The 20,308-nt window shown below is 37.1% G+C and overlaps 1 protein-coding gene across 1 annotated transcript in view; it reads left to right on the top strand.

Annotated features, from left to right (window-relative positions):
- The window catches only part of LOC117334027 (mucin-5AC-like), a 49,119-nt gene extending 29,041 nt beyond the window's left edge, over window positions 1–20,078 (top strand). The window contains exon 4 of the mRNA XM_033893445.1: window positions 20,014–20,078. Within this exon, the coding sequence (XP_033749336.1) occupies window positions 20,014–20,078 (65 nt within the window). The remainder of the gene's footprint in view (window positions 1–20,013) is intronic.
- The last annotated feature ends 230 nt before the right edge of the window (window positions 20,079–20,308 follow it).

Raw genomic sequence — 20,308 nt, forward strand, 5'->3', positions numbered from 1 at the left:
GGAGTGAAATTGAAAGAAGTGTTTTAAGTGTGTGGTGTTTGAGGGATATTGATGAAGGTCAGGAGGAAATTAAAGCATCCTATTCCTTTCCTGTCAGGAATGTCTTAGTTATAATGGTATTTTAACTATCTACATGTATAATGACAATTGCTCGGTTTGTCCACATCACAAAACTAATGCATTAGTTGTTTTGAGATTAAGTATTTGACTATTGTTGTGTCGTTATCAATCATTAAATGTTTCCGGGTAGAAAGAACTGACGGAGAAGAGTTAAAATCCTTAAACCGGTCGTTATTGTTCTAACCAAATACATAATTAAATTTCAGACTTTTTCATGTTTCCTTAAACATTGAAGACCCACGACAGGGAATGATCAAAACATGTTTTCGGAGATTTGACAATCCTATTCTCTGATAAATACCTATTCAATCATCGGGTAAAGTTAATATTTCTATTATTCTTGAATTGTTTTCTGTTCTCAACACAGATAAACGTAAATAATTTCTCAGGAAGGAATTCAATTATATCACTGTTCGTGACTTACAATACCCAGGCATCTTCCCTACATGACAGATAATAAAACATATTCTAAAACATTGTTACTCAAACAAATGGTATCAAATTCCTAATACAATTTCTCATTTTTGCCATTTTCCATCTCAACATTGTCTTTATATTTATGTTGTTTTCAATTTCTTGACAACATCTTCTGTTATATGATATATTGAGTTACATCATTTTCCTCTCTCCTGTTTTTCAATTCTTGTCATGTTTTGTTATGCTTTATATCAGTTGAGTTTGATATCGTCAAATAATTGTGTTGCCGTGTATTTCGTCATCGATTTTCGTGTATGTTTTCACCGTCTTATTTACGTCTATAGCCATGCTGTTTGATGTCTTTATCTCTGAATGTGACGTAGTAATGTAATTGTCTGATATTTTGTCAAGTGTTGTTCGTCATATCAAGAGGTCCAATGTTCTTGTATTTTCACCCATGATCATTAGTTCAGTTCTTTCTGACAAATAAATACGGGGGTTATTTGTCAGAAAGTAACAGACATTAAATAATAATAATAATAAAAAAAACCTACAAACAAACCCATATCGAACTTCTGTTATCTCGATTTCAATTCAGTGCTAGAGAAGAACTAAGACAAGGAGGCAACGATACGAAAATACGTCAACTCGAGAACGTCAGAACGCGAAAATAGGGAAACAGGAACACGACAATACGACAAAAGAACGCGAAATACCGTATTAAATACGGTAGACACGAACGCGACAATTGGGTAAACAAGAACAAGACAATTCAGGAAACAAGAACGCGACAATACGGTTAACAAGAAGGCAACAATACTAAAAAACAAGAACGCGACAACATGGTAAAGTAAACAAGAACCCGAAAATACTGTAAACCATAACGCGACAATACGGTAGGCAAGAACGCGACAATACGGTAGATAAGAACGCGACAACACGGTTAAGCAAACAAGAAAGCGCCATTAGGGGAAACTAAATGCGACAATACTGGAAACAAGAAATCGGCAATACGGTAAACAAGACCGCGACATTACGGTAAACAAGAACACAACAATATGTGATACAAGAACGCGACAACACCGCAAACAAGAACGCGAAAATACGGGAAACAAGAACGCGACAATTGGGTAAACAAGAACACAACAATATGTGAAACAAGAACGTGACAACACAGTTAACAAGAACGCGAAAATACTGTAAACAAGAACGCGACAACACCGCAAACAAGAACGCGAAAATACGGGAAACAAGAACGCGACAATTGGGTAAACAAGAACGCGACAATACCGTAGACAAGAACGCGACAATACGGGAAACAAGAACGCGGCAATACGGGAAACAAGAACGCGACAATACGGGAAACAAGAACGCGGCAATACGGGAAACAAGAACGCGACAATACGAGAAACAAGAACGCGACAGTACGGGAAACAAGAACACGACAATACCGTAGACAAGAACGCGACAAGCCAATCATGTTGCACTGAGCCCTATTTAAATGGTATGTGTAAACTGTCCTTTTTTTTTTATTGATCTCACGATCAGACGTTATCTTATTAAAAACATCGGAATTATTTTCGTTGTTATAGTACACTAAAAAAGAAAAGAAAAAAGTGGAAATGGCGCAGTGGTATAAGCTGTGGGTATTTCAGGCTAGGCGATTAGATACCGTATATCGTGAATTAGAGGCTCGGTCAAGGCACGAGTCATTAACTTACCTTTCTTCGTCAATTGTGTTACTATGTCATACATGTATTGAACCATATGCTTTTGATTTTGGAATTGTAAAGTCTTAGAAAAATGTCTGAAGTAAAATTTTGCGTGACCTATTCGGCATTGAAATGTATATTGCAGCACTATTGATTGACATCCGAACATATTGACATATTACACTTGGTCTGTTTGGTCAAAGGTGAAAGGAGGCGTCTATAAGTGGTCACTTTAATTTGATACCATAGTTCTTGCTTTGTCCTGTTTGAGGCCAAATGTTTGTTTCAAACTAATTGATAAATTCATTGACACTTAGCTGTACTTGAACAAATATGTCTCTGGCAGTGTTCTGTTTGTGGATTACACAAAAGTCTAGGACAGGTGAAGGGAATTGTAAAGGGGCGTTTCCATTCTCACTTGGTAGGTATATTAGTTTTTTTCGTACTTATACGCGATGAAATGAAATCTGTATAGCAAAACGAAATTGATTAATTGATTGACATCAAAATGTACTCTAGTGACAGCTAACGTGACTGTATATATGTCTGTCGTGCTGAAACTGATTACCCCCTTCCGTTCTCAACTTGGCAGGTCTAGGCGTATGAGTTTAATTCGTATCGCATTAATTTCACAATCATCCTCACCCACTGATATAAATGAATTCAATCTGGTCTGAAGTATGCATACATACATATACAAACGTTATTAGTAAGATTGAATGTTTCAAAATTCAAATGTAATCCTCGAAATCACTTTCGTATATTTGTTTGCATCGGAATGTTCACTTGCCCTGCAAACTAAGGTCCATAGTGCAAAATATACAAAAAGGCCTCAAAATTATTTGGGTATTGGAAAAAAAAAAGGATGAAACGACAACGGCAAGCTAATACGAGATCTGGTAACCAGGAACACCAACAGCCAGGGTTATAGTCAATCAGAACACCAACAGCCAGGGTTATAGTCAGACAGAACACCAACAGCCAGGGTCATAGTCCCACAGATATTAACAACCAGGGTCATAGTCAGACAGAACACCAACAGCCAGGGTCATAGTCAGACAGAACACCAACAACCAGGGTCATGGTCAGACAGAACACCAACAGCGAGGGTCATAGTGAGACAGAACACCAACAGCCAAGATCATAGTCAGACACATCATCACTGTGTACACAGTGATATCAGTAAACGTGTCGAGAACGACAGATGTGTCTACGGAGACCCAAACAGACGTGACCATATGAGATTGGGTGTCCCCAGAGACACTAGCAGTCATGACCATATGAGAGTGACTCTGGAGACACCAGTAGTCATGACCACATGAGGACTGAGCAAGAGATACCTGAGGACATGCGTCTAGTTCACACCAAGCTAGCATGCCCGTAATTGATTAAATCGTGTTTAGTTTTGTAAATAAGCGATGCATTGCCTAAACGTATAGTGAAAACAGTATGAAGCATAGGAACATAGGAGTTTCGCATAGGCTAGTTTGACATAACATTTCAATATTCCTGACGTTTTAAAGAGATATATACAGATATACACATCAACAATTGTTGTTATCGTTAAGTATTAGTAACAGCGACAGGATAGAGATTTTTTAGCATTTTCTACAGTTACAGATACTGTATACGCTGAATAGCGACCCAAAGTGTGACATTCAGATATTCTTATAGGACTCCTCAGTGGTGCTAGTGACCAGAAGCGTGGTCACGATGTTCAAGAATACGAACACAATTAATCAGGAGCTGAAACTTTGAGGAACAAAAATCAAGGTTAGATGACTAATAATAATGGGGATATCTTAATTAAAAAAAAACATCGCACTTAATACTGAACTATCATATTTGAGCACTAGCGATAATATGACTTATGATAAAGTAAACCACATGGCCTGAATTCATTCCCATTGTCTGTTAAAAGGTCGCCTTCTACATCATAGAATCTTTGCTGAGTTATCTTCATGATTTCTCACAATTTTGGCATCTAGCATCACCCACGGACTTAAATGACAAAGACGTCATGAACCGAGACAATTGATAAGGACATAAACACTCAGATGATCAAGGACATAAACAGCCAGTTGACCAAGGACATAAACAGAGCTGACCAAGGACATAAACAGCCATTTGACCAAGGACATAAACAGCCAGTTGACCAAGGATATAAACAGACAGTTGATCAAGGACATAAACAGTCAGTTGTCTTGCGCTGTAGGACTTGTTCCTTCAAATCCCTGAGAATCATTATCTAAAGTTCAGTGAAACTAAGTAAAATTAAAGCACGGCAATAAAGCAATTAGAGAGAAATGAGGGGGGAAATTAGGTGGAAAATTAGAGGAAAGCAGTCTGCTAACGTAAGCGTAAACACAGGAAAAATAAATAAATTGATTAGTTTGGTAACAGGTCATATAGGTAATTTCTGCAATCAAAGTTTAAAATTCGTCTATTTACTGAAAAGTTATACTTATTTAGCTCGACAAGGGTTTTGGAATTTGAAACACAAAATAGAAATTATAAAACCACATCAAAATTAACAGCTTAATTGAACAGAGCGATGTCATCATCATGTGTTCTATAACTGAAGTTTTAAAACAAAAAAAAGTTTGTGTATGCTTCATTTCATCAGTTATGACGTCGATGGACGTGATTTTTCATTGACTTTATACTGTAGTGTGTTAATAGACATGTTACGGTAGCCTAGATAACAATCAAAAACATTTTCTCGATAAAGAAGGGCGTGTTTCTCAATTAGAAATTTCTCTGATGATAACGTCAGATCGATCCGGGTCGTCAACAAATGTTCACGTGTTGTTGTATACGCGTCGAGATATTTAGAACTACAACAGGATAATTTAAGCTTGTAGGCTATACTTCCTTAAATCATCTGGGACAAAGCTTAACGTCAGCTTTCTTTGATTAGTGAGAATATCCTGGACGATTTCCAAATCACATCTCCGATAGTTTTCCAGTTCGGAAAACCTGCTATTCCAGGCAATGCCATGCAGTCTTTGGCGATGCATGATGACGCATATATAATACGTGTCTTCAGGAACAACACGAACATTTGGATCACCTCTAGAGTGTACGCCCTAACACAGGTCAGCAGCACTTTTATTGTTTTGAAGAATTAACGATGTACTATTGATGCCAAAATCATGCCGCTCTATAGATTTGATGGGATTACTTTTGGTCTGATGAAAAATTGGTTGAATACATATTATAGGTAGCAAAGTTAGGAACATTTAACGTTGTTTTACACCGATAAACACACGCACGCACACCGCCACGCACACATCCTGATCCATGACCTAGCCTAATGATGGACAACTCCGACTCGCCTTATCGAAACTGACAAACGTCCAGAAATAATCTGATTTGGACAGAGAAGATTTCTTGGAGAAATCGTGGTCCAGACAGTCTATATGGTATAATGTCGGTTCGTATTTCCGGAAGGGTTCACCGACAGTTGTGACTTATATTGGGATATAATCTACTCCTCTCATGTCGGTTTGGTCGTGTTTTTCTTGATTGGAAATATATAAATAAATATCTAATGGATCATCAGAGATGTGTGTAATAGAGATCGATATAAGGACACCCTTCCAGGGAGTTAAATGATAAGTAAGGACATAGGCGGAGAAAACCTGGACAGGATTACAATACTGTTACATACTGTAAAATATATAGTTTAGTGGTAAACGTATTTTAGCGCACTGATATATACTGTAAAATAGATATTTTAGTGGTAAACGTATTTTAGCGCACTGATATATACTGTAAAATAGATATTTTAGTGGTAAACCTATTTTAGCGATGTGTAAACGTATTTTAGCGCACTGATATATACTGTAAAATAGATATTTTAGTGGTAAACCTATTTTAGCGATGTGTAAACGTATTTTAGCGCACTGATATATACTGTAAAATAGATTTTTTGTGGTAAAGGTATTTTAGCGCTGAAAGCACTGTGCTTAAACATGATTGTGCTAACAGAAATTTTGATGTTCTATTATTAGAAATTTATTTTAACGCGCCATGCCATCAATGCGCTAACCTGTGTAAATATGAAAACACGGTAAAATTTGAGTGCGTCGGCAATATTATTATCAATTTGTGTATGATTATATATGAATTATTATCTAAGGTTGAACTACAGTTATTATGTGACTTGTTCAGGCGCATCATTTACATGCTATACATGATGTATGTTTTAATATTAAATTGTAGTATTGTTGTGTTATGACGAATTCGGTTTACGTAATTATGACACGACGTCGTGAACATTACATGTTACCCAAGTACAGACAAGACATACCAATCACGATCGGGGAGGGTTCCCATACATCCATAAAAACATAATACATTTAAACACCTGATTTATAAGCAGTTCTTATATCATATGGTCCTTCTTTATGATCCAATTTTAGAAAAAGTATACCATAATACTACGATATGAAAGGGTATAAAACAACTTCAGACGCCCGATATGATATCCAGCCAGCTGTTGACGGCGTAATCATCAATCCCTGATACCTAAACGTTATGGTCGACACACGACGTCACCACCTGAACATATGATAGGGCTCCGATCAGGTGACCTTGAACAGTTCAGAATATATGGTTTCACGACGCGACGGTATTGACTGGATGCTATTTTATTGTATTTTAACAAATGCAATTCTAATCCGTGGCGACATTTATTGCTAACTTTACTAAGATGCTTTAATCTTTTCAGCAAAACTTAATTCTTTATAACACGTAGTATACCTACACTGTTCATGTAACTGTATTAGTTATTACAAAGTACTCAGTATTAGTTAAAGTTGAGGCACTTGAAGTTGAACAAACTTTTTGATGCTTTACTTCGCATATTTTGCTTGGAGAATCAATCTCGATAATTTTACAACACTAGGTAGCTACATGTAGGTACATATTTTGAATTCACTAAGTTAGATCTTAAAGTCGCTTTGACTACAACACAGCGTTGCAGACGTTGCTCTCCGAAGTGATCGTGGAGCATTAAGTCATTTTTACAGGGACCTGATAATTTGTTCCGGTATAAATAACGTTGTGCATTACACATGGGGTGATATTTTTACCAAAATCAAATATAGGCCGCCCCCCCCCCCCCCCCCCCCCTATCCCACCTCAAACGTCAGAAAAAGTGCTATAACCTCACTAGGGAATGTTCAGCTACACACAGACTAAGACATTCTCAGGTCCCTGTGGTCATGGTGTGAGTACCAGCAACACAAACACCACATCTAACTCTGGCCGACATAACTACAAATTTAGCAAATAAAATGTTTTATTTGAAAGTCTGGAACACCTTGTATGTGTCATCTGCTGTTTTAAACAAATCAACACGTAGATAAGGTCAGCTTAACGCGGCAAATATTGTCGCCGGTGGGGAAGGAGGGGTACATGTTTGTCGACGACAGCCGACAACGGTACTGAAACCATTACTTTTGGTACGTATTCATACAAGTTTTGTTTTTACATAATGCGTTTGATTTTCCTTAATTATATGCAATATTTTGAAATGTTACCTTTCTCTCAATGTAAATGTAAATTAAGAATGTTCGACTGTTGACCAATCAATATTTTTGACTGCTGACTGGCTACGATAAAGGGTCTTTCCGATCGTGATTTGTAAACAGTATCTCTAGTAATGCCAAGCGAAGCTGCTAATTCGAAGTCAGAAAGGTTCGAAGGAAGCTCCAACCAGAATTTATTCAGATAACAAAACAGTTGTTTCATGTCGAGTTATTGGTACCAACCCGATGAACTGTTTCCCACGGCCTTCGGCCTTGTGCAATAGAACATCGGTCGATTAGCAGTACTGAGGGTCAAATATTCTGGAATATAGTACAGATACCCATGATGTATTTGTATAATAGTTGCTAATATTATTAAGCAATCTCAATATAATACATCCGGGTATGTCTTAGACCTTCATATCGTCAAAACTACACGTCTATGACTTCATGGAGGATCTACCAATAAGCCGATACCGATAAGCCGATTTTAAAAGATAACGACTGATGGGTTGGTACAATGTAGTTAAAAGTAACGCCCCATGGCGGATAAGGAGTGAACTGGAAAATATCAGAGGTTACGAAAATAAACTTAATTCGTATACGAATGCTTTCGATTCATGTGTGGATGATAGACCATGTGGGTTTAACAGATATAATAATCCTAGAATTTTAGGTGCGACAGTATTTTAGAGCTTTTAGAGATGAATGTTGTGCGCCAAATTGTCAGTGCTCAACAATATTGTAAATGCATATTAGTGCGTGGAGTTCTCTTTGCGCGTCAACTCACCCTGTAAAAATTCTAAGATTCTACATTGTGCGAAAAGTTTAAATGGGAAAATAGGAACGTTTAAAAACCACAGAGAAAACCTGACTAGTTCTAAAACGAAACACCTGCATGGTGTCCTTAACAACACTGACAGGTCCTAAAACAGCTGTATGGTGACCCTAGTATCACTGACGAGTCCTAGAGGGACGAAAGAGCGGCGGTATGATGTCCCTAGCATCACTGACGAGTCCTAGAGGGACGAAACAGCTGTATGATGTCCCTAGCATCACCGACGAGTCCTAGAGGGACGAACCAGCTCTATGATGTCCCTAGTATCACTGACGAGTCCTAAAACTAAACAGCTGTATCGTGCCCTAACATCACTGACGAGTCCTAAAACAGCTGTATGGTGCCCCTAGCATCACTGACGAGTCCTAGAGGGACGAAACAGCTCTATGATGTCCCTAGTATCACTGACGAGTCCTAAAACTAAACAGCTATATCGTGCCCTAACATCACTGACGAGTCCTAAAACAGCTGTATGGTGCCCCTAGCATCACTGACGAGTCCTAGATGGACAAAACAGCTGTATGGTGCCCCTAGCATCACTGACGAGTCCTAGAAGGACGAAACAGCTGTATGGTGCCCCTAGCATCACTGACGAGTCCTAGAGGGATGAAACAGCTGTATGGTGCCTCTAGCATCACTGACTAGTCCTTAAACAGATGTATGGTGCCCCTAGCATCACTGACGAGTCCTAGAGGGATGAAACAGCTGTATGGTGCCCCTAGCATCACTGACGAGTCCTAGAGGGATGAAACAGCTGTATGGTGCCCCTAGCATCACTGACGAGTCCTAGAAGGACGAAACAGCTCTATGATGTCCCTAGTATCACTGACGAGTCCTAAAACTTAAAAAATATATCGTGCCCTAACATCACTGACGAGTCCTTAAACAGCTGTATGGTGCCCCTAGCATCACTGACGAGTCCTAGAGGGACAAAACAGCTCTATGATGTCCCTAGCATCATTGACGTCGCTGTTTCTAACTCTTATGTTGTACAATACTATACGTTGCCATTGTCTCGTATCTTGTTATTCTTTTGTACAAATCTTTGTCGGACAGTGCCATTTACCTTTCATGGTTTGCTTTTATGGAAAAGGTAATTTATTTCAACACATATATACTTGAATAGGCATTTAGCTGGTGACAATTTTACCGACATTTTGTTAATTTTTAAATGTAACTAACGACAGAATCACATTCAGACTTAAAGGCTTGCAGCTCTGAATTCCGATGTAAACTACTGCTTAAAATATTGAAACTGTTGTTATTTTTTTTTCGCAATATGCGAGGACATAATGATATATTAAAAAGCTGATACTCTGAGATTCAAATTAGTTGAAATTGCCTGTTTAATAATTTCAAACAAAATTGCATTGGTTTTGTTTCTAACCGCGTATATACATTATATTTAAGTATAAACACAAACTGTTGTAGTGTTTTCCGTATTAAATCTGCTCTCAATTCGCTCATTCCAATATGATATAAAGAATGTAAAAGAATGTAAAGAAAAGGATTACAGCGCCATATTGACAAAGTGAACCATCCTGTCTGACAATAACAGATCTCAGGAATATACCTGGACACATTCCTCTGAATTATTTATATCTCCATGTCCAAATGGTAAGTTCGAACGCAAAGCTTGCATGATAAATGTTTCTGTCATTCCAATATACGTATTCTGTTCCTCAGTGAAAGGCCATGATCTTGTTGACATTTCATCTATTTCGGTCAATACTTTCATCTTCATACAAACGAGAAAGGGACATGGACGTTAAATTTCTCGGCGAGGCGTAATCGTTGTTATGAATGCAGAAGATAATAAATATGTTGGAATTTACGATAAATCGCCGAAACCAAAAGTTTTAGGATTGATACGAAGGCAATTAACATGTTATCCCCGTGCGTCCGAAAGTACTGAAGCCTTTTAAACGTGATCCGCTGATCCTCAAAGGGGTACTTTATATATGTCTGCCGCTGAAACGTGTTGAAGAGATTTTACATCTCCAATGTCAGCTAGGGGTTTGACAGTGTACTGAGGTCTTTTTAAAGTGTGACGCGTCCATTTTACCCAGACAACTTCCGGAGTGACAGCTGAAACGTATTATGGGTAATTTCTTGTCGTTAGCTGACAGACTTGCTTGTGTGATGACAAGTCTTCTGGGATGGGAATCCGGTAAAAGACTGAAAGCAACATGAATCTATTGCGTCTAAGGGAGGATAAAGTTCGAAATAAACAAACGTAAATCTGCTAAACTTGATATGGCAGAAGCTTTACAACAAGGTTCACGCATAGGGTACGGTGCGCATTTTATGCACAAACATGAGCATATTTGTCATTCAACGCAGTTCAACACTACCCAAAGTACACTCTGGCGTTTGGAATCCTTTAAAGATCTTAACTTCCATTAAAACGTAATGTCATAAACTCCAAACTTTGTCGGTTAATATATTTTCCGACATGTTTACGGCTTAAAAAACGAAACGAACAGCATATTATTACCAGCTTCCGTTCCTCGAGTAATTAATTTAGCACAAACAAAACAAAATGGCGCCACAAAGCTGTGCATGAAATCAATGTTGTTAAATGAATTCAAACAACGTTATTGGCATTTTTATAACATTTTCTGTTTTAGACGGTAATAGTTTATATAAATGTATATAAAGTATATATAATTATAAATATCTTTGTGTGTTTTTTTGGCTTTGATGCTCTTTACATATGATGATGTCATCGTGATATGACAGTGCACAGATAGTTAATTACATGTGTATAGACAGGGTTTTACCACCCCGAAGAGGGCTGACCTACAGCTCTCCCAAAGGTGGTATTGCTTCAATACTACAAAAAAAATCTAATTACGTCCTCGAGTTAATGACTAGACACGATGATTGATAAATGAATAATGTACCGTTAGATCCACTCTCTTAATATTCGTCCGGGTAAATAGAATACCCCCAAATGTTGACAAAATGAATTAAATTCAGACAATTCTGCAAATATCAATATTTGTATTATGTTTGAACAGGAGTGATGGATTCTTGCAGGATATAACATTTCACTACCAGGAGCGATCTGGAAGTAAACGAAGTAGGGATTTTTTTATATATATAATTGTATTGAAACCTTTTTAATGACAAGATGATATGCCACAGACATTGATCATGAATAAAAGATGAAGGTCAGAGTGACAAAATCCATTTCATTATTTACCTATGGCAGCCGGAACACGGAAGTATCTGGTTTATAGATTAGAATGAAGTAATTTACAACAACATTCATTAGCATATTGATATAACCAGCTAATACATCATTAGTTACTTTTTAACCCTTATCTGGATTTTAACTGACGTTTCGTATTTGTTTCAAACAGCGACTCGTGGACATCTCATAAATGGGCGATTTAACTGGGAATTGGCTATCAACAGTGGATGTTCCAAGTAATCAGGATGGATTCCCGAAAAAAATAATTTCAAGGTTGAAATACGGTATTCAATCACATTAATAGAGGTGGTATTCGTTTGAGCTATTAAAAAAGAGAAATTACAAAGCGATTAAAAACACGGTGTAAGGCAACGCCGTATTTCAAAGGTTGGAACAGATTGTCAAGTCTGAAAAAACACACGTAATTCTAACCAGAATTCGGTAAAACGAGGGAAAGATATGACACAGCAATAAGGTTTACATGGAGACCATGTCAAACGTAAAAATTGTTGATGCTCTATATCGACGACACTCGCCATGTACATTTTTTTTTTTTTTTTGATAAACGTCCTATTAACAGCCATGTACATGTAAAAATGTAAAAATAGGCCCTTAACTTAGAGAACCTATCTAGGGTAGCGACCCCCCCCCCCCCCCCCCCCCCCCCCCACACACACACAAATATTATATATATATATGTATAGAGACCGCGCGAGTGATTGACTACAAGCAGAAAACATGATGATTTGGCCAATATAACTTGAACATTCAAGCATGTCGACATTTTTTCTTTCTTTTTTTTAATTTAAAACTGCAGTTACTAAGTATCGCATTAAAACCCGTCGGTTAGGTGTAGCTTCAGTCATCTTGTTTCTGTCGTAGTCCTCAGCTGAGCATGCGCAAAGGCTCATTTCATGAACTAAGACTTTATTTGTAAACACAACTGCGATTCTCTCATTACTTATTCGTTTCTTTGTACTAATTAGCACTTTAGATTGTTCAAAACTTATAATTAGACGTTCCCATTACCTATTCGAACACTGTATTCCTTATCCATACCGTATTACTGATTCAATTCTTTCATTACTAATTCGATTCATTCATTACTTATTCGTTTTCTCTTTACTATCAATAATTTATTATTTGTAATTTTATTTGATTAATTTACAACAATTGCGAAACAAGTTATACCATCTTATATTGATCAACCTAGTTGACTCGGAGGGGCGCCTATGGGAAAGGCAAATGTATTACCTCTTTGTCATTCGACCAACAAGTTGACTTAGATTTAGCTCGTCTTCGTGTATAACATAAGTGGTTGTGTAATTTTATCAGTATAAATATTGAGTGGCTTGCTTTGTTAAAGATAAAGTCCATTAAAGAATACTGTGTTTAGATTTGATGGATGCTTATTCCGAAGCTACATCACTCTCTTCCTGGACATCTTTGTGTCGTTAGCTATACTTATTATTTTTATCTCCAGTTGAATGTTAAATAAGAAAGTGTTGAGTGGTGTTGTACAAGGATATATCATGAAATAATAATAATAAATATATATTACTTTAATTTATATATATAAACTAGGGAGTAAGTCACAAGACTGAATGTTGTCTATTGCTGTGCCCTAAGGGTACATTCTTTGATCTATAACGAAAAAAATACGAAGTAATTTCTTACATTTGACTTTGCATATATACTTTTTATGTTATCAAATATTGGCAATGAAATTAATAACAAAATGTAGTTTTAGATAGAAAGGTAAGATAAGTTTGTCCGACAATGACAATGTCAGATTTTGACATCATGTCAAACGTTATTCCCGGGAGTTTTAATTTCCTGACGTAAAAATATGTGGTTGTTGCAAATGATCAAAATATATCAAAAATAAGACATGACTTTTATTGTATAATTCATAATTTGACAAGAGCACCAGAACAGAAATAAATCAAAGCCCTGACATCTAAATGCACTGGAATACTTTAATGATTGACATTTTTGGAATAGTTTTTATTTTTATTTTTCTAATCATCTTTGAGAATGTATTACTCCAATATTCCTACGACCAGGTTTTGGAATTAAAGTACATCGGAGAAAGGAAGTGACGGTACAATACTCGAGGGAGAGACGAAGTTATTGAAAATGACAAGTAAAGTTTCTACTGGGGACTCTAACGGCTGATGTATGGTTATGTGAGAGTGGTGTTCAAGCTGATTGTTATGGTTTGTGTGAACTGTGGTGATGAATTGACATTTAACTTTGGGGAAGCGTCTCCTGATCGCGTTAGTGAGTACGTTTCAACAGTGCTTAGGACTTTTGAAGAGTCGTTTCTAGCTCTCGCTAGACAGTGAAGTTTAGTGCTTTTCTGAAAAAGATTCAAAGGGGATATATAGCTTTCGAACTCCCAATTCAAAAACCTAAACTCCATGTCAATATAAAGATACCCCAAATGAAAAGGGAAATCTACAACATATAACCCTAACACAGAGTTCCGGATGAGATTCTAAATGATAAGGAATCGTGGGTATTTCCTGTCGACTTGAGAGGTTGATTGAGACAGTGAGACCCTGACGACCTACACGCGTACAGTGTAGCGGTGCTTGTAACTTCTAGGGAAATGTATTAAACAACTACACCTGGGTAGGGCGGCTCATCTCAATATTCCTTCTTACAATGAGTGAGGGAATCTGATGACTGTAAAGAGGGATTCGATTACGCCGAGACTCTGCGGGCAGAGGACATTGAGGACATTTCAAAGAGCAGAGGATTACAGTGTTTAAAAATGAAAGCAAACTTTGACTGCGCCAACGAGAAGCTAATAAGAATACTTGATGTTTTATTGGAAGTAGGCAATGGGATGGAAATTTATTGCGATGGAATAGATATTTAAAAAAGTAGTTGAAAATATATCGGGTAGGTGTTTGGAGAATTGATATACCCTGAGACGCTCAGACTTAAAACATATGCTGTGTTACCAATTTAAAATACATGTAAGCGGCATTTGACATTAGTGGTCTGATTCAAATGCAATGTTAACTCTACATATCCTTGTACATGGTAAAAAGAAGTTAAGTTTGCCTAATGTCATTACAAGTATGTTGTACTATAGATAAAAGCCAAACATTTATATTTAGCGTCTGTTTATATCTCTGCGAGAAAAGCCTTAGTATACATGAACCATAGCCGGAGTCGTCGAACGCAGGCTGGTGTAAGAATGCAAACGAAAGATATAAATGACGGAAGTGATTTTCTATAGGGTTTACAAATATCACATCACGGCCAGACGGTTAATGTCTGAATTCTATTATTCGGAGTATGATCGATGTACAGATTTTCATCATTAATTTTTTCTCATACTGGAACAGGAAATGGTTGTATACTTTATCGGAAGTAATGCCTGAACACACATGGGCGTGGGCCGGCTTTGGGAGAGGATCATTTGTTCTGAAGGACTTTTCATCTTGAATTCTTACCGCCTGTGGACGTATCATCCGATTTTGCAATGGATTCATGCAAATTCATCAACATTCCCATTGTTTTGTATGTTGTATGCACAGTATCTGATATCCACTGATATTCTCAATGACAATGTAAACAGTTCAATATAATTGTTGGTTTTATACTGACCCTTACGTTCCCACTACTTGATCAACCAAACTGGTTAAGTATGCCATCTTATCATCTTTCCTACATCATATGATGTTTCCCCGCTTACCATTGCCTTCATATAACCCCCAAACAACTGGCTATCTCTAAACAACGAGCATTTTGCAAATAGGCAAAACTAAAGCAAATGATAAATTCAATATTGCATTTATCATGTTTGTGTATGGATCACCTTTCTCCGTATGAGAGATGTCAGATCATATCCCCAGCCTGGTTAAGTACCGGATCTATCGTCGGCGATAAGATCCCGTCCCTACATATAAACTCATCAAGTTAATACGCGATCCTAGAAAGCCATCCTGGGGTTACTGACGACAGAGGATATCATTTTATTGCTTTTACGATTTCCACGACACATTGTGCTGTATTCGCTGAGATCAGCATGCCATTTCATCGACTGCTCAGAGTCAGGCCCGGATCTCGCTGATTGTCCGGCTTATGTATAGGTATCTTATCTGCCAATAAAACTAGACTGGCAAGTGATTGAATACCCATTAGACTGGGCGACCGATCAATAGATCGATACAGTTTGGGATGACCTAGAACTGCATTGGTTTGTAAATTGGAGCACAATAATTCTAACCATGGCAAAGCCGGTTCATTGACAAGTGAAATACCTTAGTTTCTATGGAAATGGTTTACTTTGTGAGGGTATATCAACCGTGAAAAGGATCTTATATTTTCAAAACGAATTCTAAGAATATCCTCACATGGTATTACATTATCTATTGAACATCTGTTTTTGTGTGTCGCTTGCAAAAAGAAGGCGACATAGAGGTATCACTAAATATTCCGATCAAACTCAAACTTCATGCAAAATTTCCTTACCAAAAGTGTTTGCTTTTTGTTCCTGTCAGGTCCGAAGGTCAAAGGTCAAGTCAAATTAACTGTTACTAGAAATAGAAAATTCGTTTCCGTGCGATAACTCAAGTTTCCTTGCGCTGATCAAACTCAAACTTCACGCATATATTCCTTATCAACCGGCCTTGTTTTCAATCGCTTTTTCTGTCCGAAGATCGTAGGCCAAGGCCCCTCTTACTAAAACTAGAAAACTAGTTTCCTTGATTGTGATAACTCAAGATTGGTCCCACCAAACAAACTTTCCATGTAGTTATAATTCTGTCCAAATGCTAGGTCACTATTACTATAAATGATTTTTTTTTCATTTTCATCGCAATAACTCTAATAGTCACCAAACTATCTGCGCAACCGACATATTCACTTCCCTGGAAGACCTGTTTATTAAGACTAAAAAATCATTGACTAAACTGCTGACAAGACTAAATTCATTGATCAGCCTACAGGGAAAATTTCAGGTGCTTATGACTATTCTAATGCCCCATTACTGTCTAGCGAACGAAGATACGTACCGAGTATTAACGCTAAAACAATCTCAGGAGAGGCGGCCTTTAGCTTATATTTATACATCCAGACTGTTATCACTCTAACATTCAAGGTTACTTCCGTTCGTGTCGACGCATGTCCAATTGACAGTTCCGTTTCCCTGGTCGGCGACTGTTCGACACCCTTCTAATGACACATCAACGTGCACTAGACCGGTAGCAAAGTCTAACTTCCATTATCCTTCCCCTTTGGATAATAATGAGACAATTTAGAGGCCCGGATGTGGGCTTTGTCTGTTATACAACGGGAATCATCCTCACAAAGACGCATGTCTGGAACCCTGTCAGCTAGGACCTTGAATCGAGAGGGTCATAAAGGGAATAATTGAACTTCAGCCGGGATAATAAACATCAATGCACTGGCATAATTACAACAGAACCGATCTATTTTAAGGATGTGTAACATTTAATCATTTCAGGATTGCGAATAATTATCGTATTAATTGAACGAGTTAAATATGTATAAGCAACAAGTCGAATTAACACATAACACGGAGAAAAATCTGTCCATGGATAAGTTGTATCCCAAATTTGGTTCCGTAAGGAAACGACAGAGGTTAAATAAATCAGATCGGAGAATCCTGCATTTAAGTATATCAAGTGTCAAAAGCACAATGCCATCAAACAAAAAAGGGGATGGACGAAATGAGCTTCTATTTTTCAGCTGATGGTTTTGGTTCCAACTCAGAAAGAAGTTTGCACTAATTGATACACAAGAAACGAAATATCCAACTTGCCAGGTACCGACACACGAAAAAGCTCCCGATAGTCGTTACATGTGCATAATACTAACGGGGAAATAATTGTAGTGTTTGGGATTTCATTCGTAAGGATCAAAATTAACCCCTTCTCTCAACTAATTAAACGACAAAACCATTTTCTAATGCCTTTCTTTGCATCAACTTACTTTTGGTTATAGAAATGGACAGCGTTCATGAGACGAATGTTGTGGGATAATGGTTCAGTCCTCAGATCCCCCTACCAGCACCAATGCCTTTCATATTTTTACTTTAGCTCCCTTAATTGATTGACTGCAGCTTGACGTCATTGTTTCGGTTAAAACCGACCCTAGGCGACTGATTAACTTCCTTATTGACGTTTTAAAAACGGTGGTGATAAACATTCCTGTACAATAAATGCCATTCCGGTTTACTTGCACTATAAATATGTTTGGGTGTCCCAGTCGACCAGAATGATGTGACCTTTACTGGTACGACGCATCGTATAGATAAATCAGAACAGAAATAAACAACTGTCAGAGAAGATTTAACATTGAACGCATTAAGTCAAAAATGTTTAGCTATCATGAGAGACAATACGATCCCACACCAGTTAGAATGTCTCTTGTATCTTAAATGGTATTAAATGAAGCAACCACGATATATCTGCAACAGGAAACAGACATTGGTTACAGTAAAATGATTTATTATCTGAGAGCTAGATCGGATGTCCGTCGGAATTAAAGTCCGAACGGTTTGAAAATGTCCAGTGGAGTCGACATGTATGCGTGACCTGTATTGATGTCCTTGATCTATATAGATATGTCCTTGAGATATAAATATATGAGTCAACTGGCATCTGGTTCATATCAGTTCAGCGATTTTCCATAAACCTTTGAAGGACGTCTATATAAATGATGAGTTAAATCAAATACAAAACAAATAAAATCAACAATAAAAAATTACAAAGCGAAGCACTAAACGCGTTCATACCTTTATACGTGATTACTGCGAAATCTCTGTTTGGTCAAGCTGAACATCTTATGCATGAAATCAACGGGGGTTAAGCAAGAGAATACCGACATTCGAGCAAAACCGAAAATCAAAACGAGAACAACGGTACGCAAAGAAACCCGTAATCATAACTTTACATCGACAAGACAAAAAGAGAGTAGAATTAAAAACAGAATACCAGCATTGAAACGAAATCGTAGCCATTCCTCGAAATCAACAAAACGAGGGTAGATATCATAAAGAGAATATCGGCATTCACACAAAACTGTAACTATAGCTCAAAATCGACCAAATGAGAGTAAAATCAAAAAGAGAATACTGGCATTCATTTATAGCTCAAAATCGATAAAACGAAAGTAAAATCAAAACGGGAACACGTGTATTTAAACAAAACTGTAACTATAGCTCAAAATCGGCCAAATGAGGGTAAAAACAAAAGAGATTACAGGCATTCAAACAAAACCGTTTCTATAGCTAAAAATCGACAAAATGAATGTCAAAATGAGAAAGAGAATATCCGCATTCAAGCAAAACTGTAACTATAGCTGAAAATTGATAATGTTTAAATAAAAAACAGAGGAACCGGCATTTATTTATAGCTGAAAATCGACAAAACGAGAGTAAAATCAAAACGGTAACACGTGTATTCAAATAAAACTTAACTATAGCTCAAAATCGGCAACGCGAGGGAACAAACAAAACTGCAAAAAAATCGACAAACGAGAGAAAAATCAAACCTAAAACACCGGCATGCAAAGGAAACTGTCATTAAAACTCAACATCGACAAACAGAGGACGAAATCAACACGAGAATACCAAAACATTAAATCTAATTAAATACCCTCACAAAAGGGACAAGATGTGTAGAGAAATAAATAGATCTACTATTATGTATTTGGTAGGTTTGACAGTGATTTACATGGTGAAAGTCGATAAACTAAAACGGTGTGTAGAGACAACCTTGTGTTGTTTCCCTTGTTCTTTCTAGAAGTCGAGATAAAACTTATTGCATTTGTTCAAACTGATGTTTTGATATTAGTTTCCTCAGGTTTGAGTTAGAGTTACGGTATTTCTTTTGTTTTATAATAACGAATTAAGTCCGGATCATAAACTCGAAATACTGGATACCTGGGTAACAGAAATGGAATAAAACCTGTTGCTATCCAGTAATCAGGGAATAGTCAAATTAATTTAGGATAAAAATTAAAAGATACATTTCTGTTAAGCTGAAAAAAATAAATATCATGTTATCCGGGACGTACATAAATACACTATGTTTGTCCCTGATGTTATATTTATACCTTACATGTAATATCTCGTTAAACTAAAATTAAAAAAAAAAAAAATTAGATTTTAATATAAAAATCTAAATAAAAATTGGTACATTGTAGATGATGATGATGATGATGATGATGATGATGATGCAAATAAACATTGTTCCAAACTGTATACATAATCGAACTGCAATCAGTATTGCAATATATAGCATTCAACTGAAATAATCACTGAAGCCACAAGTCAAATCAAAATAAAAAACAAGACGCTTTCCTCAAGGACAATTAACATCAGGAGTAGTCGTTTCATAGTAAGATTTGCTGACATGTTCAGAGACCGCCCGTTTCTATAAATACCATTTAAGACGGGCTGAAGTCTAGACCAGGGCTCGACTGTCTGATCTCATAAGGG

The sequence above is a fragment of the Pecten maximus genome, chromosome 9, assembly GCF_902652985.1.
Source record: "Pecten maximus chromosome 9, xPecMax1.1, whole genome shotgun sequence".
Lineage (NCBI taxonomy): Eukaryota > Metazoa > Mollusca > Bivalvia > Pectinida > Pectinidae > Pecten > Pecten maximus.